This window comes from Furipterus horrens, unplaced genomic scaffold (genome assembly GCF_987537825.1).
Source record: "Furipterus horrens unplaced genomic scaffold, mFurHor1.1.pri manual_scaffold_9, whole genome shotgun sequence".
Classification (NCBI taxonomy): domain Eukaryota; kingdom Metazoa; phylum Chordata; class Mammalia; order Chiroptera; family Furipteridae; genus Furipterus; species Furipterus horrens.
The window spans coordinates 948,235-975,900 of record NW_028327179.1 but is presented as its reverse complement, the minus strand read 5'-3'; the positions used below and the strand labels follow the sequence as shown (position 1 = coordinate 975,900).

Genomic DNA, 27,666 nt, shown 5'->3' with positions numbered 1-27,666 from the left:
ACGCGCGTCCGCCCTGCGAGCTACGCCGCCGTGGTTCTGGGACCTGCGTGCTGGCCGCGGAGCGTGGGTTTCCCCTTCAGGCTTTGTTGCCCCCGGCGCTCCTGCGGCCACGCTGCTGGCTGCCCCGCCCACCGGAGCCCTGGGCGGCATCCTCCGGGCCGGCGAGCACGGTCACTGTGGGTGTGGAGCTGAGCGCCTCGTCTTCGATGAACCGAGGAGTGAACAGGCCCTGGGGAACGACACGGTGGGGCTGCTCCATCCCGGCCACCGCCCCGCCGTGAAAGGGGCCACCGCACAACACTGCGCAACAGCCTTCGGGAGGAAAGCCCGGAACCCGGCTGGACGCCGCGGCTCTGTCTGTCCCCCAGGTTCTCAGAGAAACCGACGCCTTCTGATTTCCTGGTGAAACACACGCACTCCTGGGAGGGGCTCACGGCGCACGTTTCCGTGCCCGCCGCCTCGCTGCAAGGTCGGTGGGCGAGCCTCCCTCTGCTCGCAGCCCTGCGCGCACGACGAAGCCCCCACCCCCACCCCCCGCGACAGGCAGGGGCGCCAGGCGCCATGCAGCATCAGCCCCATCCCTGCAGCCCCCCCTGTCCGCCGCGCCGGCCACCTCGGGTCTGGGCTGTGCCTTGTAGCAGCTTCAAGCTGTGAGTCTGAATTTCCTTGTCTTCCTTCAGGCCCCGTCCCGGGGTACCTGTCCCTGCTGGACGCAGACTATGACAGGGAGCCTCCCCACAAGTACCTGGCCGAGGCTGTGAGCTACACCCTGCGCATCCAGGGGGTCCGCTGCCTGCTCTGGGACGCGGGGCGGCGGACGTCCGAGAGCTTCTCCCCGCAGCCAGGAGCCCCACCGGGAAAAGTGAGCTGCAGGTATGGCCGCGGGGCTGCGGGGAGCTGGCGCCTTCAGTGACTGCGTTTCCTCGCGCGTCCGACCCCACCCTGAGCCTTCCTGACCTCGTCCCCTGTGAGCACAGAGCCGTCCCCACACGGGGCAGCCTCCAGGGCAGCAGGCGCTGCGATCCCCTTCCCTCTGTCCCCAGCTCTGCCCTCCCCCCAGCCGGCATGTGGGGCGGCACGCAGCAGACGTGTGTTGGACAGACGGACGGACAGGGGGTGGTAGTCAGGGCAGGGCCTCTGCTCTCGACCTGCCCCCTGCCCCCTGACCGGTACGCCCGCCCACCCCCAGCGGGGCTGCGACGTGAGATTCATGACCGCGGCAGCCGCGCAGGGGTTTCGGGTCTGCCCGCCACGGTGCTCGGTCAGAGAGCCTTTCCTGTCCAGGGCCAAACACACTGTCACGCGAGAGGCTGGGGCTGCGTCTCTCTAGAACCGAGACCTCCCAGCTCAGGCGTGTTTAGAGATGGTCGTTATCTTAAGAAAGTGAAGTCACACACACTGTTTCTGGCTGCCCGTCCGGGCAGGCATGTCCAGGCCGCACGCGTCCCGCTCTTGCTTTAGATGGTGCCACCGCTGGGGCACGCACACGTGTGGCAAACGGCTCCACGTTCCCTTCGATGGAAACTTACTATTTCCGCATTAATGCCATGGCCCGTCCTCTGTCACCTGCGGTCCTCCTGGCGCCTCCCTCTGAGCCAGGGTGCGAGGATCAGCACGGCAAGGCCCTCCCTGCTCACGAGCTGGGGGGCGGGTTTGATTTTGGAAAAGCCAGGCTTTGTACGGGTCGTTGTGGTAACAGTAGCAGCAGGCCCGCCAGCATAGTGCACAGCCTGACAGGTGGCTGGGTCATCGGGCCATCCTCACGGGGACGTCAGTGTCATGGACCCAGGTCGCCATGGAGACGGCTGCGCCAGTGGCCCTGGGAGCTGTGCACGCAGACTCCGATGTGGGCCGCTGGCTGCACTGTCAGAGTCCCCGTTTCTAACATGTTAGCCGACCACTTCAACCTGGTCTAGATCACCCCTGCCACCCCTCACCCAGCACACTGTCACCCACACCCACCTCTCCCTGCAGCTGTGACCGCCTTGCCGCCTTCTCTGTCGCAAGAAGAGACCTGAACACCACCTTTGAGACGAGCGACGTGTCCGAGCTGCGGAGGTGAGTCCATCCCGCACCTGAGTCAGGAAACGCCCTGTTCGCACTCTGACCGCTCAGGCCCCCACAAGTGGTCAGCAGCTGTCTGGCCTGTGGTCCTCGTGGCCATTTTTTTTTCGAAGACACTCCTAGTAGGCAGTTGTCGCTCAGTGTCACATGGTCAGCCGCGCCCGTCCGTCCGTCTGTACTCTCACCTGCGGCAGCAGAACGGTGACCACGCGGAGGTCCGTGTGAACGTGGTTGGCTGTGACTGATGTGTCGGGTCCTGCTCCCTCCTACCGTCCCCAGAAGGGCCCCATTTCCGATGACGCATCTGCAGTGTCCTGCTCGGCAGCCACCATGTGGCCCGAACACGTGGACCCAGGTCCTGAAAGGGGTGCGCAGAGCGGGAGCTTGAGCCCAGGCGCATCCATCCACCCGTCCACCTGCCTATCACCCACATGCAGCACCCGCTGCCCATGGCCATGCGGGCCCTCTGCCTGGTGCGCGCCAGAGGGGGGCCTGCTTTCCCTGGTGTGTCGGATGTGACGCTTCCTCCCGTCTAGTGATGCCGTGGGGTCGCCACTGTGATGATTCAGGCCGTCATCAGGAGCTGCTTCCTCGCAGACCAGTAGGCAGAGCCGAGTTAGTGGCCAGCTAGTTACTGACGCCACAGATGCTGCACTGTGAGGGCCACCAGGGCACCGTGCCCGGGACTCAGGGGGCGGCAGGTGCAGCTGTGCGTTTAGACACCACTGGGTTGCGGGGAGCCCCTCCTCTAGGCCTGTGCACATGTGTTAGCCAGTGAGCATGCATGTGTACATGTGTTAGCCTTGTGTGTTTTAGCCAGTGTGAGCACACAGGTTTGCCCTGTGAGCTCATGTGTGCACATGTGTTTGCCAGTGTGTGTGTGTGTGTGCTAGCCAGTGTGTGCATGTGTGAACATGTGTTCTAACTGGTGTGCATGCATGCGCCCATGTGCTACCCAGTGTGCTTGTGTGCGCAGGTTTGCCCTGTGTGTACATGTGTGCACGTGTGTTAGCCGATGTGTACAAGGTTTTCTCTGTGCACACGTGTGAGCACGTTAGCCTGTGCGCGTGTGTGAACACATGTGTTGGCCTGTGTGTGCGTGCACTATGTTAGTCAGTGTGTGCGTGGGCTTGCCCTGTGTGTGCAGGCATGCAGTGTTAGCCGGTGTGCGTGCATGTGCACATGTGTTAGTCTGTGGGGGGCATTGGTGAGCCTCTGACTACACATCTATTTCCCGACTGGCTCCCTCTTTGTTCCCCTCCTTCCTTTGCAGAGCCCCGGAAAACCTGCTTCCTGGCATTGTTACTGTGGCTTTTACAACCCTTTATGCCCTTCTGGTCACTAAAAGCAGACGCATGGATCGTCGCGAAAGAGAGAAAACTGGTTACATTTTTCTGCAAGAAGACGTCCCGCCCAGCCACCAGCTGTACGCGGTTGTCGTGGACACAGGCTACCGGGCTCCGGCCCGCTTTACCGCAAAGGTGACCGGGTGTCCTGGGAGACGCAGTTGGGGTGTGGGTGGGGTGTGCACAGGTGTGGCTGCGCGGCAGTCTGTCTGTCCCCGCCACCTGGCATCGCGGGCCCCACCTTCCTCCTGGGTGGGCGCATCCGCCCTCCCCCCGGCTGCCTCACGCCCCTCCCCCTTCCCGCCTCCACGGCAGACAGCAGCCCAGAGCGCCCGGTTGTGTCTGAGCGGGTCGCTGAGACTCTGTGGACTAGGATGTGCTCGTCTGGTTTGCGTGGACCCCTCACTGGTCACTGCCACCAGAGGGAGCCCTCACGAGAAAGTGTGAGAACTGCCCACACCAACTTTGGGGACAGGCAAGGATGTGGCTGGCCGTGAGTTTGGGCCAACGATGGTTTTCCCAGAGTTCCTGACGGGTGATGGTGAGGAGGGGATGGGCAGGGGCGACAAGAAGAGGCAGGTCTTTGGGAGACAGGCCACGGCCACGTGGGGGTCACGCGAGGCTGCGGGCGGGACAGGTGCCTGCCCCAGCAGCCCTGTGAGTGCTGAGAGCCTGCCTGGTCCCACAGAAGGTGGGTTTTCTTTGTGCTTGGAGCTCACCCCGTTTCTCAAGAGCACCTGGGCTGCTTTCCAGACCCCACAGGAAGAACAGCAGGGTCAGGGCTGGAGAAGGGAGTGGGTGAGGGAGAGGGTGCAGAGTGGTGGGGGCTGTGGGACCCTCACGTGCCAGAGCCCCGGGCCTGTCAGAGGCTCCCAGCGCAGGCGAAGCGCATCACAGAGCCGGGCATCGGCCCTCTCCCTGGGCACGTCCTTGTCCTGGGAACTCAGCGAGGACAGCAGGACAGAACCAAATGCAAGTCCAAGGCTTGGAAGGAGAGAGAAGAGAGTTATCTGCAGGGGGCCGGATGTCGGTACAGGAAATGGGAGACGATCTGCCGTCAAAGGGTTAGAATTCATGTGAAAGTGTGGCAAGTGGCTGGATTACGTGGTTCAGAAAATATCCCTTACAGCCTTCTCTTTACCACGACCACGTAGCCGAGACCAGCCTGTCCCTTGTCACGGCCCCAAAAGCCCGGGGCCCCAGGAGGAAACTCACGGGACATCCGCAAGGCCGCGTGCATGAAAGACCTGAACAGACAGTGGCATTTGTGCGTGGATGGGAAAGTCAGTTTCCCTGTCGCTGCTCCCAACCTAACCTGTAAAACTAGTGACCCCACTAATGTGAAGTAGGGCCAGGCTGTGTCTTTTTCGTTTTTTCTCCCCCAAACCTCAAAACATTGTTTGGGAAAAGTTCTATTAATATACCCAACCAAGCCGTAGAGGTTCAAGTCAGGGAAATCCAATCAGAGTTTCAGGAAGTATTTTGTGGAACTTGAAAAGCTGATTGTAAAACATATGTGGAAGAAATGCAGGAATATGAGAGAACTGTGGGACTAGTCACCCCAACTGAAGGGACGCGCAGGCAGGGCCCCCGAGGGGACAGCAGGCCCGTTGAAGCCAGAGTGGCCACGACAGTGTCGCGTGGGCGGGAGGCGGACAGGTGCCTGGGACAGACATGGGGGCTGTGCAGTGACATGTTTGGGACCGTGGCTTTCCTCGTGGGAAAAGAAAACTAACATTAAATCTCCCCTTCACATTGTGTCCAAAAATGAACTACGGAAGACTAGAGACTTAAAGACGAAGAAAGACTTAGAAGTGACTCAGAGGAAATACATGCTTTGTGACAAGAAGGATTTAAAAGAACAGAAACAAATAAGGACTTTTCTTACGTGAAAGATTGGTAAATGACCCTATATCAGAATTGTATGTTTCTGTGCTGCAAAAGCCACCAGATAAGGAGCAGCAAGCCCAGCCCGATGGTGCCCAGTCCTGAGACGGGCGTGTGCCCCAGTGACCCAGCCTGTCAGGCTCTCTCCCGGGACGGGCCACGGGGCCCACGAGGGCACTGGCTTCCTGGACGGAGGTGTGGATGGTGCCGGGGGCCCTGCCCCGCACCAGGTGGGGTCACGGGCTCAGCACGTGAACCCCCACCCCGTGTCTTTCTTCCAAGGTTTACATCGTCCTGTGTGGTGAAAACGGGCTTTCCGAGCCCAGGGAGCTCTCCTGCCCAGGGAAGCCCCTGTTTGAACGGAATTCCAGACACACCTTCGTCCTCAGGTATTGGGCCCCCGCGCCTGCGTGATCGTGGACACGGGCTGGGGGGACAGGTGGGGCCTGACAGCGCCGCTCTGGCAGGGACCCCGAGTCCACACGGACAGGCACATAAGCATCACGCGAGGGGTGGACGGGGGGGGAGCTCGCTTACACGCCAGTGAATTCACCCCACGGCGTTTCCCATACGGCGCCTGCTGCGGGAGCCCGTCTCGGCCCCACGTGGGTGGGCAGGGCGGGAGGCGGTGCGGAGACGGGTGGGCGGGGCTCTGGCAGGACAGTGGGCGCCTGTGTTGCAGAGAAGGCGAGGCTTTTCTGGAAAAGTTTGCCTTCTGGGTTCGCCAGCTGTCCGCTGTTAGCCTCGGTCAGACAGAGGGCTGCCTGCGGGCAGTCCAGGCCAGGCAGGCCCCGGTGAGCGTAGCGGGACTGGTTGGAAGGAGCTCCAGGGTCACGGCTCGGTGCCTGTGTCCCGTGTCCCCGGGGGGCCTCGTGTGCCCCTCGATCTGCAGATGGGTCCCACTGCTCCCGTGGCTGAGGACATACGTGTGTCCTCAGTGTTCCGGCTCCGCTGGGCCCGCTCCAGAAGATCCGCCTGTGGCATGACAGCCGCGGGGCATCTGCCGCCTGGTACGTCAGCCACGTCATGGTGCAGGAGCTGCGAGCAGGCCGGGGACGCGGCTGGTTCTTCCCCGCCGAGTGCTGGCTGGCCGCGGGCAGGGGGGATGGCCGTGTGCAGCGGGAGCTGGCCTGCCTGCGCCAGGGCCTCGGCTTCCGGAAGGTAGGTGGCCCCCATGTCCCCACGCGACCACGGGCAGGGCACAGAGCCTGGCTCGGCTCTCTTTAAACTCCCAAAACATGGTGTTCGCTCCTTCCCCGTTCTGGTCAGGTAGCGCTCCGGGGCGGTCCCGGGATTAACGCCCTCCCCACCCCCAGTCACTGTCATTCTCGTCCTGTGACACTCGCGCGCTCGTATTTGTCGCTGTTCTGGAGAGGGACACTGAGCACCAGCCGTCCTCGACTCTGAGCAGCATGGTGCCCACTGCCTGCTCTACGGGGTGACCGAGGACTCCGAGGTGGGGCCCTCCTGGCTCTCGGGGTGCTCAAAGCCCCATGGAGTTTAACCATGTTGGGGGAAGGGCTGAGCATGAGGGGTTTCAAGTCTGCTGGGGTCACCAGTCAGAGACGCGATCGGTCCCACCAGGTGAGGGTCCGTAAGCGGACGCTCTAGAGGGAAGGGCGTGAGGGCCCTCCAGAGCGAGACAGGCGAGGCGGGGGGCCAGGCGCCCCAAAGCTCCCGGCCCGTGGGAGGCATGGCTGGGAGCGCCACAGGCCCCGGGGCTGCAGACACGCCGGGGTGAAGAAGCACAAAACCAGCCTCTGCTCAGAAAGCCCCGGCCGTCAACCCGGATTCCACGCGTGTGATGCCAGAGGGCGTCTCTGTGGCTCGTTCCAGCTTCTGTACTCCAAGTTCACGGAGTTCCTGGAGGACTTCCACGTGTGGGCCTCCGTGCACAGCCGGCCAGCGGGCAGGGGCCTCCTGCACACGCCGCGCCTCAGTGTGGCCTTCGCCCTGCTGTGCGCCCATGCCAGCCTCGCGGCCCTGGTCACCGCCGCGGGACACGAGCAGGTGGGACACGCTTTCCCCGAAGTGGCTTCTGAGTCGCAGGCCTGCAGTGCGGCGCCTCACCGCAGGTGTCAGCAGGCGTCACGGCACTCAGAGGAGCGTCCCAGCAGGGGACAGGCCCGTGTGCTCGAGGCCAGGGGCGACACGGGTCCTGCAGGGGCTGGGGGTCCGCAGGGGAGCTGGCCCTGCCTCTGCCACTGACCCTGGGAGCCCCGTGCCTCCACGAAGCGTGGCCTTCCCAGGGGTGGGGGCGGCAGCAGCCTGGGGTAGCCTCTGGGAGGCTCCTGGCTTCTTCTGCGGTTGGCAGTTCATTCAAAGTTTGAAATCCCCTGACAAAAGCAACAGAACAGTTCTGACGGCCTCACGTGACCCGGGGACACCAGCTTGCAGGGGGCAGCTCGGGTCTGATTGTCCCTGCAGGACGGAGACGGGTCCTGAGCCGGGGCTCGTAGTGAGAACAGAGACCCTGCCTCTCCTGAGGGCAGTTCACAGCAGGAGTGTGGGGGAGGGCAACGGGCACCCTGGCTCCCGGTGACACCGGTGGCCAAGCACCGCACCCCACCCCCTGGCTGAGCACGTGGCGCAGGTCTATCGCAGGCAGGCTTGGCGGTGCCCCCACAGATGGCCCCTGAGGTCAGAGTTCATGCCATCGCAGCACGAACTTTTTACAGAGGAAAGTGTACAGAATTTGTAGAAGGTGCTAAAGACATCTTATCAGGGAGCAGGAAGGGGACAGCCGTGGCCATTGGAGACAAGAGCCAGGGACATGGGCGTGAACCCTGAGGTTGGCCACGCCTCTGAGATCGACCAGTTGTCTGATCCTCCCTCTGCTCCTCTGGGTGTTGGGGTCACTTTGGGGACGTTCATGGCTTCCTGGCAGGCTGTCATGAGGAACAAACGGGCTTCATATGGCACGGGCCCAGCTTCCGGCAGGCGCTCGGTGAGCATTCACTCAGTGGGAAAGGGCTTGTGCCGGTGGAAAAGCAGGGGGGTCCGGTGACTTCTGCTTGTATCCCTGAGAGTCGGGAGCTGCATGTGGGGGCGAGGGGCTGCGAGCCCTGGGCCGTGCACACGCGGTGACTGGCTGATGCTCTGCCCCGGCAGCTCCTGCCGCGAGGCGGCCCCGTCGGCGTCCCTCCTGGGCTCTTCAGGACGGGCTTCCTGTGCAGCCTCCTGGCTTCCCCGGGTGCTCAGCTCCTGTCGCTGCTCTTCCGACTCAGCCAGGTACCTGTGTCCCCTCTGCGGGGCCGTCCGGGGCAGGACCCCGGGACCCCGCCCTGAGCCGCCCCCTGCCCCGCAGGACGCCCGCAGGCCCCAGCCAGCACAGCCGCGCCCGCCCCAGAGAGCCGCACCGGCCACAGCAGCGCGAGGTGAGCCCGCACCTGGAGGCCGGGACGCATGGTTTTGTCCACTTGGGAATCACAGCGAAGGAAAGAGGCCGAGGCTGAGCAGGAGGCGCTGTCCCATCGCGCGGGCCCGTAGGGGCCAGTCCCTGGGGTGGAGGCTGGATGTCCAGCCTCCCGTTTGCTTGGGGTTCATTATGAGGGACGTTCCGCTTCCCCTCCTGCATTTACAAGGCATTTAAGGGTGTCTGTCTGGGTGACCGCATCCTTGCAGCACGTCCAGTGTCCCAGGAAGGCCCTGCGGTGCTGTCAAGGGACAGGGAGGGCATTTCCTGCAGAGAGGGCACTTCCGGGACCCCCACTCCCCGCTGTGACGTTCTGGGGTTGACCTTGTTCCCTTCAGGCCCTGAGTCCCGGCGAAGGATGCCAGAAGTGCAGACGCCACACGAGGTGAGCACAGCGAGCAGCGGATCCTGAAAATTCTAAGTGAGGCCGCCAGGGTGGGAAGGGGACAGGAAGCCCACCGGGCTGGCCCCGCGGACACCGGAGGCCGCCTCCCAGGATGCAGGCCCCGGGGGTGGGGGCTGTCCAGGGATCTCAGTGGGGGGCTGCAGCTGGCAGAGGGCGGGGACGGGCGACATTCCAGCAGCTGGGCACCGGGGCCAGGGCAGGGCGGCAGGGGAGACGCTGGGCAGCACAGGGGCTTAGGGACAGGAATCGCTGCCCGTGCCGGCGTCCGTCAGGCCAGGCCTCGGCCACACGTGACCTTCAGTGTGACTGCTGCCCACGGAAGCGTGTCGGGCACGCGCGGTTCCTCTGCTTCCTGGTCTCCACCTCTCTGCTCAGAAACCCCTTCCTGAGTGCGATGCGTGTCCCCGCGCCCGTGGCCCAGGCCTGCCCCCCTGCAGCCCAGGCTGGCTCCCTGCCCTGCAGCCCAGGCCTGGCCGTGCCCACCGCTCTGCGTCCAAAGCCCTTCTCGGGTCCTGGCGCCGCCCGGATGCGGGGGTGCCGTCCCTCTCAGCTGCACTGAGCCGTTAGTACTTAGTGCCCGTCACGGCCCCCCGCTCCCCACCGCCCTCTGGCCGGGGTCTGCCCTGCGCCTCCCCAGCCTGAGGCCTGACGAGGTCAGCCGGGCCGGGCCGGGCCGGGCCGTCTCCTGGGAGGCTCACAAGTGTTGCTGCGGAGGACGCCCTGCTCCATGGGACACAACCTGCTCCTGACCTTGTCTTTTCTAGCAAAACGCACGGGCCGCTCTTTCCAGGAGCGCCCTGGCCCAGAGCGCAGGCGGCGGCGATCGGGCAGGCTGTCCGCCCCCTGACCTGGAGGCCGGCGGGGCTGACCTTGGCCAGTGGGCTCCGAGGGAGAAGAGTGACCACTGCGTTCCTGGCTTACGAGGTGACCTGGGCGGGGGGTTGCGGGGGGGCTACCGCATGTGGCCCCGTCCTGCCCTGCCTGCACTGGCCGTCGGGAGAGTTGGGGCGTGGAGCGGAGTTGGGCTGGCTGGGGCTGAGGGCCTGTTCCCGCGTGACCCGGGCCCGTCTGAGCCGAGCGCCCCGTCCCAGGGCCCGGCAGTTCCAGTGTACACTTGCATGGCCTGCTCTGGTCTTTTTAAAAAGTCAGCGGTAGACGCTCAGCTCTTCCTTAAGTATCTGGAAATGGGAAGCTTCCCATTTGCTGATGCAAATTAGAGGGAATGTCCACAGCTCAGCGTGCGCCGCAGTTCAGCAACGGGCGGGGGGAGCCGGGGCGGGAGGAACACGGGGGCGCAGTCCCAGGGGCTTGTCCTCTGCCAGCCGGGTCCCGGAGGGGGCAGCCAGGCAGTATTCCGTGCGTCTGAGGGGTGCCGTCCAGGCCTGGCCTAGGGAGGCACGTGGCGCAGGACCCGGGGTGGCGGTGCACAGCTCCGGGTGAGCCGGGCCGCCAGGCGCCAGACGCAGGCGCGGCCATGCCCACAGCGCTCAGCACAGCGGTTCGCAAGGCCTGTCCTGGTGGCTGAGGGAGAAACCCAGGCCTCGGTTCATGTCCAGAGACTGGAACCAGTCGGAGTCTCAGTCCAGGCCACCGGGCAGGAGGAACTCTCCCTGGGGAAAGACTGGCCTTTGCCCCATTGGGTGGGGGCCCACCCCCTGGGGAGGGCAGTCTGCTTCACTGGCTGCTCTGAGTCACATGTGCTGCTCACCCAGACACACCCTCCCAGACACCCCCAGGACAGTGTCAGCTAAATGTCTGGGCCCCTGTGACCCAGTCAAGGTGACAAACTTAACCACCACCTTGGGTGTGGATGGGAATGGTGAGGTCAGTTCACACGCCTGTGTCTGGCTTCTCGTCCTTAGGCCCCAGCCGTGCGTCTGAAGGACGCACCCCATCCTGCTGGCCAAGGGTGCCGCTGCCGTGGTTGGGATCTGCAGCGTGGGCCATGTGCGGGATGGTCTCTGTGGCCTGTGGCTTGGGGACAGGATTTCTAGGATACAGGTAAGCCGTTAAGGTCTTCAAACACCCTCAGGTCTTTGGATGGCAAGTCTGCTATTGATCAGGAAACTGTGCATTTCTGGGGTCTTGTAGGGTGTGGCTCAGACGCGGCTCTCGCTGTCTCGGCCCTCACTGCTCCCCCTGCCGCCTGCGGCGAAGAGTGTCCTGTGTCAGCGCCCCAGGGTGGCTGGATCCTGCTCTCCAGGACAGCAGCCATGCCTGACAGTCCCAGATGTCACGAGGCCGCAGGACCCTCCCCCAAGGCAGGAGGGAGCCCAGCTGCTGAGCTCCTGAGGGGGCAAAGGGCATGTCCTTACCTGTCACCTGCCGCTGTAGAGAGTGCACACCTGTGAGGCCGGGGACCGAGCAGTGTCGTGGGTTGGATGCGGTCCTGCCTCATCCTGGTCCCTGTGCAGCCCGGGTCCCTCCTCAGCGACCGCAGGGCCACTCAGTGTGGCTCCAAGGGCCCACGGCGTCCTCAGCCACAGCGGAGTGCTGGCTGATGGTGCCCTGCCAGCAGGGTTTCGGGAGAGCAAACGCCACCCTCTGTGGGAGCCCTTTAGCCTGGGCCTGTGCCTGCCAGGCCCACAAGACACACAGCCCATTGTCACCGCTGTGACGGCTGCCACCCTCCCGTTGCCACTCCCGTCGATGGGTTTCCCTCCTCTGTCCCCACTGAGCAGCACAGGGTGGCTGACACCCCCTCTGAGCAGGAAGAGCCCTGTGTTGGGCAGAACGTGCCCATCCCTGCCCCCCCCCCCAGCACCACTGCCGTGCGGTCACCTGTCACAGGGGACAGTCCTGCCCAGGGCCCTGAGTGCCTCTCCCTGCCTCCCTGGGCAGGTTCAGCCCCGGGCAGTGTGAGCAGTGGCTGTGTCTGCTGACCGTCTCTGTGACCTGCTGCGTCTTCGTCACCCAGCCCCTGATGGTGAGCAGCCCTCCGGTCGGGGCCCCACCACGGCACCCGGGATGGGGTGGTGGCTCCGTGTGGGGACACGTTACTGTTTTCACAGCTCGATGGGGGAGACAGGAGGCAGGGCGCAGCTGAGCGGGGCTGTCAGTCTCCCGCGGCCCTCGGCACCCCGCTGTTCTTTCGGGGGCTGTAGGGAGGCCGTGCTGGGGAGCAGGCGGGCAGGGAACCGGCGGCAGGTGCACTCTGAGTCTCAGCTGGGCCACAGGGCTCTGACCAGGCAGCAGGGCCAGCTCTGCGGGGGCACAGACAGGGTGCGGTGGCTCTGCCACGTCCTGTGTCCCCTTCCAGATAGGCCTCGTGGCTCTGGGCTTCGCTTGGAAAAGGAGAAGCGACGCGACCTTTTTCACCGAGTCTCTGCAAGAAGCCACCGCGGGCCTGGACGCGGGCCTGGAGGGGCTCTCCCGCTCCCACGCGCCCCACACGTCCAGCTGCGGCAATACCCCTGGCACAGGCGCGGTGGAGAGAGTGAGGACGGGGCTGGGGACATGCGCGTGGGTCAGAATCACACTCTGAACCCAAATTTGGCCGCGTTTTTGGAGATCTGTGGGGGCGGGTTAGATCCTTAGGCCCCTTTGCACGCACGTGACAGATGAACTCATGGGACCCACTCCCTTCCCTTCGCCCCAACCCCGAAGGAGTTGGACCACCAAGAAAACCAGCTCATTTTAAAATACCGAAGCAAATGAGAAATGCGAGTCTTGGCTCCAGTTTTGGAGAACTTAGACCCTTTGCACTCGAGGTTGCTCACAGAGAACGCCCCTCCCCCTGCCCCACCCCCTCCATCCCTGCTTCCTTCCCAAACGGGAGAGAAGGGAAGCGCTCAGGCCTGTCGGTCACTCAGGGCCCGTGACCTGCGTGGGCCTTGCGTGCTCTCGTGGGCAGCTGTGACCACGGACACAAAGGTCATTTCTTGCCAAGACCGTCCGCACTTTGGGGTCTTGAGGAGAACCGGCCCGTCACTGGACGGTGGCCGCGGCTGTGTGACGGCCCAGCTGGGCCCTACCCCGAGGCCCCTGGGACGGGCAGAGTGGGGAACAGTCCCCCGGGCCTGGTGTGTGGGACCCAAACCCCAGGCCGAGCGCAGAGGCAGGGACCCCGCCCTCCTGGGCCAGGTGCAGTGATGAGGCCTCACCCCCCAGTGCACGGCCCTCTGCACCCCACAGGTCCTGGCTGCCCGCCAGCGAGCCCGCCGCCTACGCGGGGCATGTCCCCCGTCCGCAGCCCGGCTCAGGGTCCTCCGCGGGAGGCTGAGGAGACAGACGTGCACCCGGGCGGCACTGAGGTGGGTGAGGCCTGCGCTCTGGCCCAGCTGCCTCAAGGGGGGGGCCCGGGTGGGACGCCTCACTGGCCCCAGAGTCACCGCTCTGTGCCCAGCACGCGGGACGCCGAGAAGTGACTAGAGCCACCTGCGTACTGCAGGGGCCCGTGGTGAGAAGGGGGAGGACGTTCACCCCCGGCCACGGCTCCCCGTCACCGCAGACGGCCACACGTGATCAGGCCCTGTCCCCACCGTGCCTGCCCCGCATGCTGCCAGGTGTCTGCCCCTGCATGCGGGTGCACGCGTGTCCACGCGGGGGCGGGAGCTGCAAGGTAAGCCCCTCTGCCCGGGACATGGATGGAGCCCGAGGACAGTATTTAGGGACGTTTTACTGGTAAGATGCGCACACGGTGGCGCTCAATGCAAAGCCGATGCAATTTTTCTTGAGATGAAGCACCAGGCTCAGAGGCGCCCCGTGCATGGTGGGGAGCCCCCCAGCGGGCCTCAGACCCCTCCTCGGGGGGGCACCACCCACCGCGTCGTGGGGGTGGGGGTGGGGCCGGCCGGCTGGCAGGAGCCTCGTGCACCCGGCGGCTGAGCCTGGTCTCCCTCACTGGCGCGGTTGTCCAGGGTTTGGGAACTCCTGGCATGTCTTCTGTGTGGGGCTGGGGAGTGTGCGGCCGGTGGGGCCCCGAGTGTTGTCCCCTGGGGCTCGGCTTTAACACGCAGGCAGCGGAAGGCCAGCCCGACTCGCCGGCGGGGGCGCCACACCTGGGAGGTGGCAGAGCCACTGAAGGGAGTGCCGGAACCAGGACCTGACCATGTGCAGCTTTCTGTGAATTCATGCGTCTGAGCATCAATCATCGCAGCAGCCGGCATTAAAAAAAAAAGAACAAGAGGAGGAACCAGACGTCCCGTGTCTTCTGGCGGACGCGTCACCTGGGGATGACACCGCCCCCACAGCCGGTCTTGCTGTGATCAAGCTCCTGAGCCGGGTCGCGGTGTCCAGCGACAGCGCCCGGGCAGCCCCGCGAGGGACGGCGGGAGGACCCAGCACGGAGAGAGACCGGGCAGAGACGGCGGCACGTTAAAACACGCGAGGAGCAGGTGGCCCACGTAACGCACCGTATGAACAGACCACATAAGACAAGTCGTACGAGCATCTCAAGATGCACAAAGAGCATTTGACAAAAGCCGACATTTCTCATGAAAACTGATGACAGAAAACCTTGCAGCAAACTAGGACTAAAAGGGAACGTCCCCAGACTCGTAAAGGGGGTGGACGCCTGTTCAGGTCAGAAGCAGCTGCCCTCGCGCTCCCTGGGAGGCCCCGGCCGTGCACCAGGAAAGCCGGGACACGGGGAGCTCACAGGTCTGAAAGGGAGACGTAAACCGCCCGCGGCCGGTGGCCTGAGGAGGCGCGCAGGACAGCCGGACGCCTGTGGAAAAGGCCCCCGGGACCAACGGGGCATTCAGAGGGGCTGCAGGAGCGAGTCCGCCTAGACCCAGCCGTGTCCCTACACCAGCGAGGGCGGCGGGGGCGGAAACTGAAACAGCGCTGCCGTCACAGCAGCACCAGAGGAAGGAAGCACCGGGGCAACCAGTGAAGCGAGCCGGGGGCCCGGGGCTGCTGAGAGCCCAGAACCCTGACGGAACACCCCCCGAGCCGAGGGAACGGAGAGGCTGCGCTCAGCGAGCCAGGGGCCCATCTTGCCAGGGTGGCCGTTCTCGCCAACATGGTCTACAGACTCGGCAGAGCCCCGCCAGCTCCGCGTTTGGTTGCTGCCAACTGCTCCGGAATGGGCGGGGAAAGCAGAGGAGCTCAAGTGGCCCAAGCAGTGCTGGGAAAAGGAGAACAGAGCCCGTGGGCTGACACGCCCGACCTCGGGACCTGCCGCGAAGCCCCGTCACCGAGCCCCCATGGGCCTGGTGATGCAGACGTGCCGGCCAGGAACACGGCGGGCGCCCTGAAGCAGGCCACACACGTGCCCGGCTGACCCTGTGAAACCAGTCGGCTCATTCAGAAATGGCGCTGGGAAAATTGGATGTCAGTGTGCAAAACAAAAATACGGAAGGACCCCCCATGCAGACGTCACCTGATACAGAAATGTCCCCCCAGGGGTGCAAAAGCCACCTCCACTGAAAGCGCTTGGGTGGGTCTGCACGCGCGGGGCCGGTGAAAGCGCTCGCTTTGCATTCTTTCCCGCAGGGACGCCGGCATGTCCGCCCTCATGCTGCTGCTGCACCTGCTCACCCTCCACGGGACGGCCCCACGGGATGAGCGCACGCTCAGCCGCGCGGTCCGGGACGCGTTCACCAGGTGGGGCACGCAGCGAGCCTCCTCTGGCCCCGGGGCCGCGGGCCGGGTCCCTGCGCTCTGCTCCTTGGGGCAAACCGAGAGGAGGGGACGCTCCAGACCACCTAGTCCGTGTCCTGGTGACGTGTCCCCCGGGGAGGCTCCTCTCCATGCCCCTCAGAGGGCGTGCAGGCAGGTTGTCATCACCTCCGGGACGCTTGTCCCCACTCTTCTTAGGCCTCTGTTCCCAGACTGTGGGCGCATCCCGTTCTTGTTGGTAGTGAACCAAGGACATTTCGAGACACTGGAGCTGAGGTGCTGCTGCAGAACAGGGCGTCACAGCTCCGTTTGGGGGGAACAGCGGGGTTCTTCCCTCATGGGCTATTGCCCCTCATAGTCGATGACAGCAACGTCATTGCCGGCCCAGCCGCTCCCCGGGTGTTCCCGTGTTTCCTTCCGCTATGAAGCCTGCCGACGCCCGTGGTGGGCAGACGTGGAGGAGCCCCGCACAAAAGCGGGAAGTCGTGCGCACCTACCGCCAGCAGCTCGGCTGTGCTGCGTTTCCTCTGCCGCGCAGAGCGTCTGAAACTGAGCGAGGCCCTGGCTGTGCCCCCGTGTGGCGCCGGCTGCTCCCCAGCCCGCGGTCCCGCCCGCCCCGCCCCTACCTACGCGTTCAGTCCGCGAGCCCTCGGAGGCCGTCGGCTTCGCACTCCGAGGTGCGCGATGTGGGTGTGCCGGACCCTTTGTTGCGGTCCGGGTGGCAGGAGGTGAGGGAACTGAGGCCAGGTTTGCTTTTTCTGGGGGAGACGTAAAAACACCTCCCTGCAGCTTTTCTGTGACTCGGTTGCCTTTGACTAAGCAATTTAATTAGATGTGAGTTATTTTTGTTGGGTTCTTTTGGTGCAGGCAGGTGGCCGGCAGGTCTGGTTAATATGATCTGTGACTTGGGGACATCCATTTTCATCTTCTGTAAGAGCAGGTGATGCACAGCCGCAGAGGATGCAAAGGAGGTGGGCCTAAGTCCCAGCAGCAGCGTAGCACCTGGACGCCCGGTCTGGGGCGGGCATCTCCATGGCTCAGTGGCCCGCCCCCTCCCTGGCGAGCGTTCTGATGGGAACTGGAGGGGGTTTCTGCCTCTGCCTTTGCAGAAACAGCTGGGATTCCATCCAGGGCAGTTCATGCCAGCAGGGGGTGCTGTGTGCACAACAAAGCCACCCCTTTGGTGATTCTCTGGGGACATGGGACACCCTGAGAAAACTCTGGCTTTGCTGGCTTACCTTTTGTCTCCGGTTACGGAGGTCAGCCTGACCTGGCGTGTCCCTCCTGTGGCTGTGCCTCTTGGCACTGACACCAGCAATGTGGCAGCTGAGCTCACCCTGGGCCTTGGCCGTGCGCGGAGCAGGTGCTCGAGGCTCAGAGGCTGCCCCTGGTGGGCGCAGACACCGTCCCACGGAGGCAGACCTCGCTGCAGACCCTCCCCCGCGCCTCATCCATGTCAGCAGCTCCTTGGGGCTTAGCCTTTGCCAGCACCCCAGGTAGAAGCCCCAGGGCCAGGAGAGGTCCCCGGGGGGCAGCCCCTGCACTCCAGCCCTCGGTTGGTGACCCTGGCCTTAGTGTCCTCATCTGGGAAGCGAGGCCATGGGCCGCTTGGTTGCTGCACCGGAACAAACAAGTGTCATGTTGTCAGAGTCACGCAGTTAACTTTCACTTGCGGTCTTGCTGAACTCAGCCAAGCCTTCGTGACGTTCCAAGTAGAAACGCGAACCCCCGCTAAAGCAGTGATATGTGGATCAGTCCCCCAACCTACCTCACTGCCCCCGTCTGGATGGGCCCCTCAGACATCCCTGTGGCCGCCCTCCATCACCTTCTGTCTTTGCTGAAAAGTCACCTCTGGTGGGAGCTTCTCCAGCCTCTGGAGCGAAAGTCCCCGCCTGCCACTCCCCATGTCTGTGTCTCCCGCTCTGTTGTGCTGCTTTGTCTGTGGGGCGTCTCCCACGCGTGCAGGGCTTGGCTGGCCGGGCTGGGGCGGGGGCGGCGCTCGGCAGGCGGTCCTCGTACAGAGCGCGCACTCAGAGAGCAACGAGCCGAGGGGCTGTCTAAGGAGCGAATGCACTGGTCTGCCCCCCGCCTGCTGTGGGGACCATGAGCGGTGCCCTCCGTGGTCCCGCACGCTGCCAGCGGCCCCCTCTAATTCCGCAGGCGACGCCCCCATTTAACTCCACAGACCGCCTGACATTCATCTCAGAGGAAGTGACCTGGTTTTTCTGTTCTTGGTTAAGAAGCGCCGGGAGCTCCCCGGGCGGCCTGAGCGGCGTGGACGCCTGGTGGGCCTGGAGCCTGGGCCCGCTGCTGGACGGCCTGTACCCCGACAGCACGCCTGCCGCCGCCGGCCCCCTGGGCGCGCAGGTGGGCTCCCCTCCGCTCCTGGCCACGCGCACGGGGCCCTCCGACGGGGCGCGCCCTGTTCTCCCCGTGCCAGGCCCCCCTCACTGCGGAGCCTCCCCGGGCAGAGGCGGGACGCAGGGTGCGGCCTGTCCCCAGAGCCTGTGGGCGTGTGCGGGCGGAAGCAGCTTCAGAGACACGGGCCCCTGGGGACAGAGGGGAGCACACAGCGGGGATGGGACCTTCAGGACCTTCCAGAGAAGGCCCGGGCTTGTTTCGGGTTCTGGAGAAAACATTGCCAGGGAGCATGCATTTTGTGTAACAACCGCATTCCTTGCCTCTCCCTTGTTTTCCGCCTTTAAAGAAAGTGGCTCTGTCCTGCGTCCCTCACACACAGTGGTCCTCCCGGCACACGGCCGCGCGTCTGGGGTTGCCAGGGTCACAGAGAGACTGCAGCAGAGATGGAAGGGGGGTCCCTGCTCTGCACAGAGACTGGGGAGGGAGCTGCTGTGTCCTGCTCGGGCTGCTGGTTAATCCTTAGAATGTCGGGAACGGAAGGAGGAGCCTGGCCTCTCACCCTCCGGCCGTGGCGTGAGCTGGGCCGGTCCGCGTGCTGGGTGAGGCTGCCCCCCACTCACCAGGCTCCGGCGTCCCCTTCTTCCTGCAGCCCGGAGCTCTCGGAGGGAAGTGCTACCTCCTAGGCCCGCCGGTCATTAAACAGCTCAGAGTTCCTCCTGGAAGCCCGTGCGAGGTAACAGGTCACTTTCTTTTCACGTCTGAAAACACCCTGAGTGAGACCAGCCTGGAGACCACGGGCAGGAGGGCACGGGCTGTGGGCGCCGTCTCCGGGAGCCTGGCTGGGACAGGGACGTGGGTGTGGGCTCTGGGGCCCGTGGCCTGCGCCTCCGCAGAGGTGCCTCCCGTGCCGGCGCTCTGTGCAGGTCCCAGTGGGAGGGGTATGAGAAGGTGGCATGTCCCCTAGACCATCCGTGACAGAAGCTCCTGACCCCCCAGCCCAGACTGGGGCCCCCCAGGTGCTGCCTTTCTGTGGGGGCCAGCCCTGGAGCTGGAGCAGAAGCCCGGGGGAGGCACGGGGGCTTTATGGGGCCATGTGGCAGGTCATTGTGGCCCCTGCGCTGCCCAGCTTGAAAGCCCAGGACACAGGGCGGATGCAGAAATGCACGTCTGACCCTGCTCTGCTCTGGCTTGTCCTGCAGCCTCCCCAGCTGCTCCCAGGGCTCACCGAAGGCTCACCACCTGCATGTCACCCCGACGTCGATGGCCCTGAGTTCCCCTGCAGAGAGGATTGTGAGCTCAGCCTGGGCAGGACCAGGTCAGTGTGCCAGGGTCCATGCGCCCACGCTGGCCCATCCAGCACTCATGCGTGGCTGGCTGACGCGAGGGGCACACACAGCCACAGGGGACACCGGGTCTATTACTCCTGTGACGTGACCGGAGCTGCTGGCCGGGCCTCGCGGTCAGCCTACAGCAGGAGCAAGTGCCCGCCAGGCCCCCGTCTCCTGGCGCCCAGGAAGGAAGAGCGAGGGCTGTCTCAGAGTCGGCCGGAAGGCCTAGAGCAGCGGCTGCCCCCCTGCAGCTCACGGCAGGCATAAGCTACTAAAATGCGGAGGCACAACCAAAAACATATATTAAGAAATAGGTATACAAATATATACAAAAAAATAGGTATAATTTTAATTGCTTTACAAAAAATAATAATAATTATCTACCTTTTTGCTCCAAAGTGACTTTAAAAATACAATCAGGTGCCTGTACTTGTACGTAAGGGTTTCTGGCACCAAGAATTAACCAGCGAGATGCAGCCTTATTATCAGCTGTGACCAATAAAACGCGGCTCTGCCGTGGGGCCTGTGTGTGTTTCCGGTGAGAGACAGGGCACCCACGGGACGGCCGTGTGTTGTCAGAGGTCACGCTTCATGTGAGACCCTGAGAGGGGAGGCCCGCGCCCCGGACTGCGGAGTCCGGCGTTGCCTGTCTCACGAGTCCTGGCGGCGCACGGGCTGCAAATCATGGTTGAGAGGCCACGGCGCCTCCTGGTGAGCACGGGGCCGCGGTGGGCCCTCGTGTTCTGTGCACGAGGGAAGAGGCCCTGGCAGGGTCAGCCACCGCGTCATGGTGGTCTCCGTCCCCACGCCCCTCCCTGGGCCAGCCTGCACCTGGTCACTGACCGTCCGAGGCACGCGGGAGCCGTGCGCAACCACAGTGATGCGTGCCTTTGAGCGACTCTAACAAGGAAGGGAGTTAGTCATCGCCGGTGGCACGGACGGCAAAGGGTGCTTCTCTCCCACGACAGAGCTCATAGCAGAGAAGGACAGTGACAACCCCAGAGGCTGGCGCTCTCCTGAACTGGACCCTGGGAAATGGACGGCGTCCCTTCCCCAGAGTCCCCGCGTCCTGCGCTCCCGCCCGGGCGAGGAGCAGGGGTGGTGGGCAGTCAGGAGTCGGAGGAGCCAGGCCATCCACGCAGCCGTCAACACAGGGGCCACGCCAGGGACAGCAGGGCCCCGCTCAGCGTGTCCCGCGCAGCCTCCCCTGCTGGCCCGCGGCCTGTGTGGCCCCGGCCGGCCCCCGGGCCCAGGCGGGCGTGCAGCTGATGGCTGCCCTCTCTGATCCGCGTGCTCTGCAGGCCCGCGGCCCGTGCAGCCCTGGCCGCCCTCAGGGCCCGCGGGTGGGTCGGCCGCAGCACCAGCACCGTGTGCGTGCGCTTCGTCCTCTTCAGCCCGCCGGCCGGCCTCGTCTCCAGCGTGTCCCTGTGTGCCGCGGTGCCCCCGGCCGGGACCCTGGCCCTCTCCGCCCGGGTGGAGTCGGTGCCCCTCTTCCTCGCTGACGCCACCCCGAGGCTCCACCTCATGCTGCCCCTGGTGAGTGCACCGGACCGGCCACGTCCACCAGACAGGCCTCGGGCCCACCCTCACCCACCCTCCACCCACGCCCTGCCTTGTCCCCGTCACGCGGCAGGGAGCCCACTTGGCATGGGCAGGGGACGGGGACAGCGCCCCGTGGGGACAGGCACGCCTGCGTGGCTGGTGCGCACACAGGACTCTTGGGGTACCGAGGTCACGTGGGGGCTCGGCACTGAGACCCAGATCCCTTCCAGGCCTCCGCGTGGGTGGCTGTAGCGGGCACCCCCCACGGGCCTCTGCTGCAGGCATGGGTGCCCTCAGCCTGCAGGCTGCAGTCCAAGGTCAGCTGCCGGCCGGGGCTGCTGAGGACCCGTCCCTGGTTTGCGGACGCTCCTTTGCGCTGTGTCCTTGCGTGGCCGACAGGGGCCTCTCCCTCTCCTCCTGAGGACACTATCCTGCCACCAGGGTGCTCCCCCTGTGAGCGCCTTTGACCCTAATGCCTCCCTTAGAGCCTCAGCCCCAGGACAGCCATGCTGGGAATCAGGGCTCCCACGCGTGCGTCTGGGGGGACGCAGCCCCGGCACTGTGGGCCTTAGCAAGAGGGCGTGTGTGTGTACCGTTTCTGAACGGGGGAAGTGATTCTGAACTGTCCCGTCCAAACCTGCCGGCCTGGCCTGTGCTTCCCTTTCTGGCTGGACAGTGACACCTGCTGACGCCCAGGTGGCGTGCCTGCTGTGGGGGTGAAGGGGTGGGGGGCCATGCGATTCTGGACTCAGGGTTCCCTTGGGTGGACAGAGCCTCTGCTGCTGTGTGGGCACGGGAAGGCCGGGAGAAGGGGACACTCGGCTGGTGAGCCGCTCACCTCAGTCACCAACATGAGTGACATCCCAGTGCAGCATTTCATAAAATCAGAATTCGTGCAAAAATGCATGACGGACAAACTATCAAAATTGTAAGCACAGGCAGGCCCACAGGGCACAGGGCACAGGGCACGCAGCTCCAGGGAAGGCAGGGGGTAGTGCATGAGGCTCAGCCCAGGTCCCCCTGAGTTCATGGCCAAGTCCAGGGTTGGGTGGCAGTCATCTCAGAGCCTGGAACGCTTGGCTGCAGGCTGGGCCGAGGGCGCAGGAAGCTGGGCTTCCAGGGCAGCTGGCAGCCAGTCGTGGGAACAGAGATTAGTGGTCAGTGCAATTGTGGACCATAAAATGCCGTTCCCAGACATTACCCCTCCAGTCCATCTTCCATGATGTGGGGGACGCAGCACCTGGCACATGGGAGCGGCACGCTCCCTCGCCCCCAGAGGAAGGGGAGGGCCCCCAAAGAGGCTTTTTTAGTGTAAAGCTGTTAACTGGAAGGGTCCCCAGGGGCTCTACAAGGCTGCCATGACCTCAGATAGGACAGTTCCACCGTTGCAAGCACCACTCCCTTCCATTCTGAGTGAGTTAGTGAATGAAAGAGGGAATGAATGAGTAAGTGAATGAGGGAATGAATGAGTGAGTGAATCAATCAGTGAATGAATAGTGAGTGAATGAACAAGTGAATGGAGTGAATGAGTGAATGAGGAAATGAATGAATGAGTGAGTGAATGAGTGAATGAATAGTGAGTGAATGAACAAGTGAATGAGTGAATGAGGAAATGAATGAATGAGTGAGTGAATGAGTGAGTGAATGAGTGAATGAATAGTGAGCGAATGAACAAGTGAATGAAGGAGTGAATGAGTGAATGAGGAAATGAATGAATGAGTGAGTGAATGAGTGAATGAATAGTGAGTGAATGAATGAACAAGTGAATGAAGGAATGAATGAGTGAATGAGGAAATGAATGAGTAGTGAATGAGGGAATGAATGAGTGAGTGAATGAGTGAATGAATAGTGAGTGAATGAATGAACAAGTGAATGAGTGAATGAGGAAATGAATGAATGAGTGAATGAATAGTGAGTGAATGAATGAACAGGTGAATGAAGGGATGAATGAATGAATGAGGAAATGAATGAGTGAATGAATGAGTGAATGAATAGTGAGTGAATGAATGAACAAGTGAATGAAGGAGTGAATGAGTGAATGAGGAAATGAATGAGTGAGTGAGTGAATGAGTGGGTGAGTGAATGAGTGGGTGAGTGAATGAATGAGTGAGTGGGTGAGTGAGTGGGTGAGTGAGTGAATGAGTCAGTGAGTGAGTGAGTGAATGAGTCAGTGAGTGGGTGAGTGGGTGAGTGGGTGAAGGCAGGGTGACCAGGAAACTCACCCATGCTGAGGGAACCACACACGGAGCCTTAAGAAATGTGTCACACGCAGGCCCTTTAGACGGACGCGCACTTCAGATGTTTCCCACACGCCTGAAAGCTCTTGCTCCTGAGCATCGTGGGGAAAGGTGGGGCACCCTCTGGGTGCTGGGCAGCCCAGGGCGGGGCTCCAGGAGCAGGCCCGTCTTGAGCTCACATGCGTCCCTGTCACCCTCAGGGCGGGGGTCTCTGAGTGCTGGTAGGTGAGAAGGTACACAGTGCCCGGCAGCCTGAGGGGACCCAGTTCACCCCCAGCTCCACACCACACAGCCAGGAACCCGCTGGGGTCCGATCTGCTCCTGGGGCCGCCCGGAGTTTCAGCCTCTGCGTGACCCCGATCAACACGTGTCACCTTGCTGTCTTGTGTCCCCGCAGCTGGCCCTCCTGGTGCTCACCCTGACCCACCTGTGCCTCCAGCTGCTCCGCCTGGCGGACAAGGGCGTCCGTGGCTACTGGCGACGGCCCAGGAACTGGCTGGAGGTAGCCCTCGGTGGGTCTCCCAGAACCCTCAGCAGCCCTCGTGGCCGCGGCCCATTGCGCCCCAGCTCCTTGGGCTCAGGGCCGTGGCGCGGCAGCCCGTCCGCGATCCGCCCGCCTGACGGCCCCTCTCTGCACCCGGCAGCTGCCCACCTCAGCAGCGGGCCTCGCCTGGTACGCAGCCTGCGGCCACCTGCTCTCTCTGGCTGCGGAGGTGACCGACCAGTTCCACAGGGGATTTCTGCAAGAGTCTGTGGATCTCAGTCACGTGGCTTCATGGACTCAGGTATGACAGGCGCTCGGGCCACACACATAGGGCCCTGCTCCGTGAGGTCGCCCAGAGAAAGAGTTCAGACATGTTCTGGAAGTTTCCAAGCCAGGGAGTCGTCCCGTATTGAGTGATAATGCTCTGAGCTTGCAGGCAGGGGCGACCTGCACTGTGGAGGGCCCGGGGTCCTCGGGATGGGGGTCACCAGCCGGGGTGCCTGTGACGTGGGGAGAGCAGAACTGGGGAGCGAGGAACGATGGTGTGACCTGAATGGCAGCGAGCAGCAGGCTTTTACACGGAATAATGTTGAAACAATAATATATTAGACATAATCATCTCAAAAGAGTGTATGAAATAAACATCACCTGTGTGTAAAATGTGGCAACCAGAAAATTCTCTGCTTCGCTGCCACGTAGATGGTATTTCTGTTGGCGGGAGCTGCAGGCCCCCCGTTTCCCGGGTCTGTCTCCAGGGCCGTGCGGGTTTGGCTGTTCAAAGCCATGGCTGACCTCGACCCACGCAGAAAGCCCTGGTCCTCTGTCTGTGCAGACGGAACCTGCAGCTGGCGTTTCTTTCTCTCTGGCCTGTAATCTCGTGAGAACTGACAAGGCCATGCACCCCAGGGAGCCCCACGGGGGCGCAGGAAGCCAGGGCTACCTGGAGGGCCGGGCACCTGCCTGCTGCGTCTCCAGCCCAGCGCCCTGGCTCAGTCCTGCCGTGTGTGTGCGGCTCCATCCGGATGAAACGCGGCGCTTCTAGCTCGCAGGCAGGTTAACTGTCTGAAACGTGCCTGGAGAACGAGCTCGCCCTGTGCACTCGGAAGGCGGAGGGAGGGCGCCCAGGCGCCGAGCGTTCGCCCTGCCCCCTCGGCAGCCCCGGAACCTGGAGCTGCCACACGGGGGAAGCGCGCGTGACCAGAGCAGCCCCGCCCCCCACAGACGGGGCAGGGGCAGCGCCCGCGCTGGTGCGCCTACCTGCCCGCTCCTGGCCCCCCCCACGCACGGCCTGTCGGGTGAGTCCGCCTGCGCGCCCGCGTTCGTGTGACACCCCGCACTGCTGTCCTTCTGCCGCAGAGGGCGCGGTGGCTGCAGGGAGCCCTTTCGTTCCTCCTGACCCTGCGGTGCCTCCGGCTGCTGGGTCTGCAAAACGCCGCAGTGTCCCGCTCGCTCTCAGGCGTCCTCGCTCCAGCGGTGAGCCCCCCGCATCCTGCGATCCCCGATAAACCGATAGGATCTGTGTCGTCCTCCGTGAGCCTGTGGGGGGGGGGAGCGCCACCCGAATCCGGAGCCCCTGCGTCTGGTCTCACGCCTCCCACGCCCGCAGTTCCGTGGTCAGTCCGGGCGTTACCGCTGCCCGGCTCCGGGCTTCCACGGCGGGGAGGCAGCGCTGCTATCACTATGGACGCAGGTGGTCACTGTCCCCTCCTGGGCTCCTTACCGCCCCGCTCTGTGCTGTGGGGGGGGACGGGGGAGCGACGTCTGTCCCGGGCCTGAGATGCGCCTGACACTCGGCCGAGCTCCTGGCCTGGTACCACCACCGGGCAAGGGAACTTCTGAACAAAACAACACGAGGCTGCTCCTCCCAGGCCTTTGCTAAGTGGTTCATGTTGCTGAGCCCCTGTGGGTGCCGGGGACAGAGGGGGGACAGGTGCCCCAGCTGCAGGCGAGGCCCCTGGCAGCTCAGGTGCACGTGGTGCTGGTGGGAGGGAAACCGAGAGGAGGGAGCCGGGGCGCAGCACCTGGGGTGGGGGAGGGGCGGGCCGGCCTTTCTGGGGCTCAGCGCTCACACCCGGGTGATGCGGCTACCGACCCACACCTGCCTCTGCAGCCGAGCCTCGTGTTAAAGCTTTGAGAGCCCCGCCTGAGTCTGGGGAGCCCTGACCCAGGGCTCAGAGGTCAGCGCGGCGGGTCTCTCCCTGCAGCTGGCGGGGCTCCTGGTGCTGGCCGCCCACTCCCACCTGCGCGGGACGCTGCTCTTCGCCGGGGCTCCGCCCTCCGCCACCCTCGCAGACGCGGCGCACCGGCTGCGGCTCCGGCCCCCGAGAGCCGCCCCCCCGGGCCCTTCCGCGTCCGGACTGCACGTGGCGGCCGGGAGCTGCGCGGCCCTGCTCGCGGCCGGGACGGCTCTGTGGTTTGCAATGGTGGGTGCCCCAGCTGGGCTCCGAGGTCGGGGTTGGCGTGGGTGGGGTGAGCGTCCCTGGTCCCCGGGCGCACCTGCCCCTGCCCCTGCCGGCCGGACCCGCTGTCCTGCCCTGTCGTCCCCGTGTTTCCACCTGCAGCCGGCGCGGGCCGCGCTCTGGGTTCAGGGCTGAGCCAGCGATGGGGCCCCTTGTGTCCCAGGCCCCTGCAGACCTAGTCATGTCACACAACGCACTTAAACATGGACACACACTCATGCACACACATGCCCACGCACAGGCAAACATGGACACACGTGTGCACGCACAGACGCACGCACGTAAACATGGACATGTTCGCACACCTGCCTGCACACACACAGTAGTTCCCCGGGGCCTTGACCTGCCGCCCCCACTTAGGGCCACAGATTTGCAAGAAGAAACACAGGACATCCCGCTAGCAGTTAAGTTTCCGTGGACAAAGAATAACTTATTACCACGCTGTGCCCGCGTTAGTGCAGACGTGGCTATATGCACCCACTTCCCGTGGCTCACCTGAATTAACACGTGGGTGGGCCGCTGGTGTGCGCCCTCCCAGCCCCCAGCCCACCCTGCTCACCTGCCCAGGCCTGTGTGCGTCCAGCAGGGTCCTCCCCCGCTTGCTGCTTTCTCTCCTTGGGGAGGGGCCATGCCCAGTTTTCTGGACACTCTCCGGGTGTCCCTGCTGAAGACTCAGGGCTGGAGGCCCTGCTCTGTGTGGACGTGGCACCGAGCCCCACGGACCCCGTGACACAGAGGCCCCCTGCACAGGCAGCTCCCTCGGCCTCCCCACCTCCCCTGCAGGCCCCGCCCCTCCACCCCACCTGCCGTAAATCTTGCAATTCCTGGTGGATGACGTGCGGTGTGGGGTCGCCCCAGAAGCTTCCCTGGCTCCACCACCCCAGCTCCCAGCCATCTGCCCCCCGCCCCCCGCTGACTCCCATAGACCAACCAGTATGGGGCGCCATGTTACGGGTCTGCATGTGGGGACATCCCTCCCACCATGAGACTGTCCAGGGCCATGTTGTGGGGAGAAGGGGGGAGGCAGTTTGGGGGGTTGGGTCTTACTATGGGGGTGTCGCCCGGTGACATGCTTGAAGCCTCCGGTCAGGGAGCCCCAAGGGCAGCAGCGTTGGGGGCCTGTACCCAGGCGCCCTGTCCCTCTGGTGGGCGACAGCCTGCAAAGCAGGCTCCAAATGACCAAGACTCAGCTCGTTTGGGCTCTTCTTAGCCCAGTCGGATGGACGTGCAAACGTTTGTGAGGTGCCCGCAGGCTTTGGGGCTGAGAAGCCCAGCCTGCAGCAGAGAAACAAGCAGCCCGGGGCTGACGTTCAGGGACAGCGCTGGCTCCCTTGTGTGACATGGGGCCCTTTCTGCCTTGTGCACAGCCCGCAGGCCCACTGAGGGGCCGAAACACAGGTGCGGGGTCTGCACAGGGAAATGGGGGTCAGCTCAGATTCTCAGTCCTGGGCCGCTGCTACTGGAAACACACTCCTGACAGGAGGGGTTTCACGGCCGAGGTCGTCTCTCTGCTGTTGACAAGTTCAGTCCCTAAGTTTCCTGACTTTTTGCTGAGCAATGACTGTCTTATTGA

General features: G+C 63.9%; 1 protein-coding gene across 1 annotated transcript in view; it reads left to right on the top strand.

Moving 5' to 3' along the window:
* The window catches only part of PKD1L1 (polycystin 1 like 1, transient receptor potential channel interacting), a 60,000-nt gene that overhangs the window by 28,901 nt on the left and 3,433 nt on the right, over nt 1–27,666 (top strand). Inside the window, exons 27-53 of the mRNA XM_090287764.1 lie at nt 369–469; nt 681–873; nt 1,975–2,058; nt 3,338–3,545; nt 5,580–5,686; nt 6,236–6,458; nt 7,134–7,307; nt 8,409–8,528; nt 8,605–8,674; nt 9,051–9,097; nt 9,883–10,033; nt 10,981–11,119; nt 11,960–12,044; nt 12,378–12,554; nt 13,253–13,371; nt 13,624–13,679; nt 15,095–15,287; nt 15,557–15,667; nt 17,923–18,049; nt 18,693–18,776; nt 19,243–19,628; nt 20,673–20,907; nt 23,548–23,652; nt 23,795–23,935; nt 24,991–25,107; nt 25,241–25,444; nt 25,839–26,057. Of these exons, the coding sequence (XP_090143890.1) occupies nt 369–469; nt 681–873; nt 1,975–2,058; nt 3,338–3,545; nt 5,580–5,686; nt 6,236–6,458; nt 7,134–7,307; nt 8,409–8,528; nt 8,605–8,674; nt 9,051–9,097; nt 9,883–10,033; nt 10,981–11,119; nt 11,960–12,044; nt 12,378–12,554; nt 13,253–13,371; nt 13,624–13,679; nt 15,095–15,287; nt 15,557–15,667; nt 17,923–18,049; nt 18,693–18,776; nt 19,243–19,628; nt 20,673–20,907; nt 23,548–23,652; nt 23,795–23,935; nt 24,991–25,107; nt 25,241–25,444; nt 25,839–26,057 (3,976 nt within the window). The remainder of the gene's footprint in view (nt 1–368; nt 470–680; nt 874–1,974; nt 2,059–3,337; nt 3,546–5,579; nt 5,687–6,235; nt 6,459–7,133; nt 7,308–8,408; nt 8,529–8,604; nt 8,675–9,050; nt 9,098–9,882; nt 10,034–10,980; nt 11,120–11,959; nt 12,045–12,377; nt 12,555–13,252; nt 13,372–13,623; nt 13,680–15,094; nt 15,288–15,556; nt 15,668–17,922; nt 18,050–18,692; nt 18,777–19,242; nt 19,629–20,672; nt 20,908–23,547; nt 23,653–23,794; nt 23,936–24,990; nt 25,108–25,240; nt 25,445–25,838; nt 26,058–27,666) is intronic.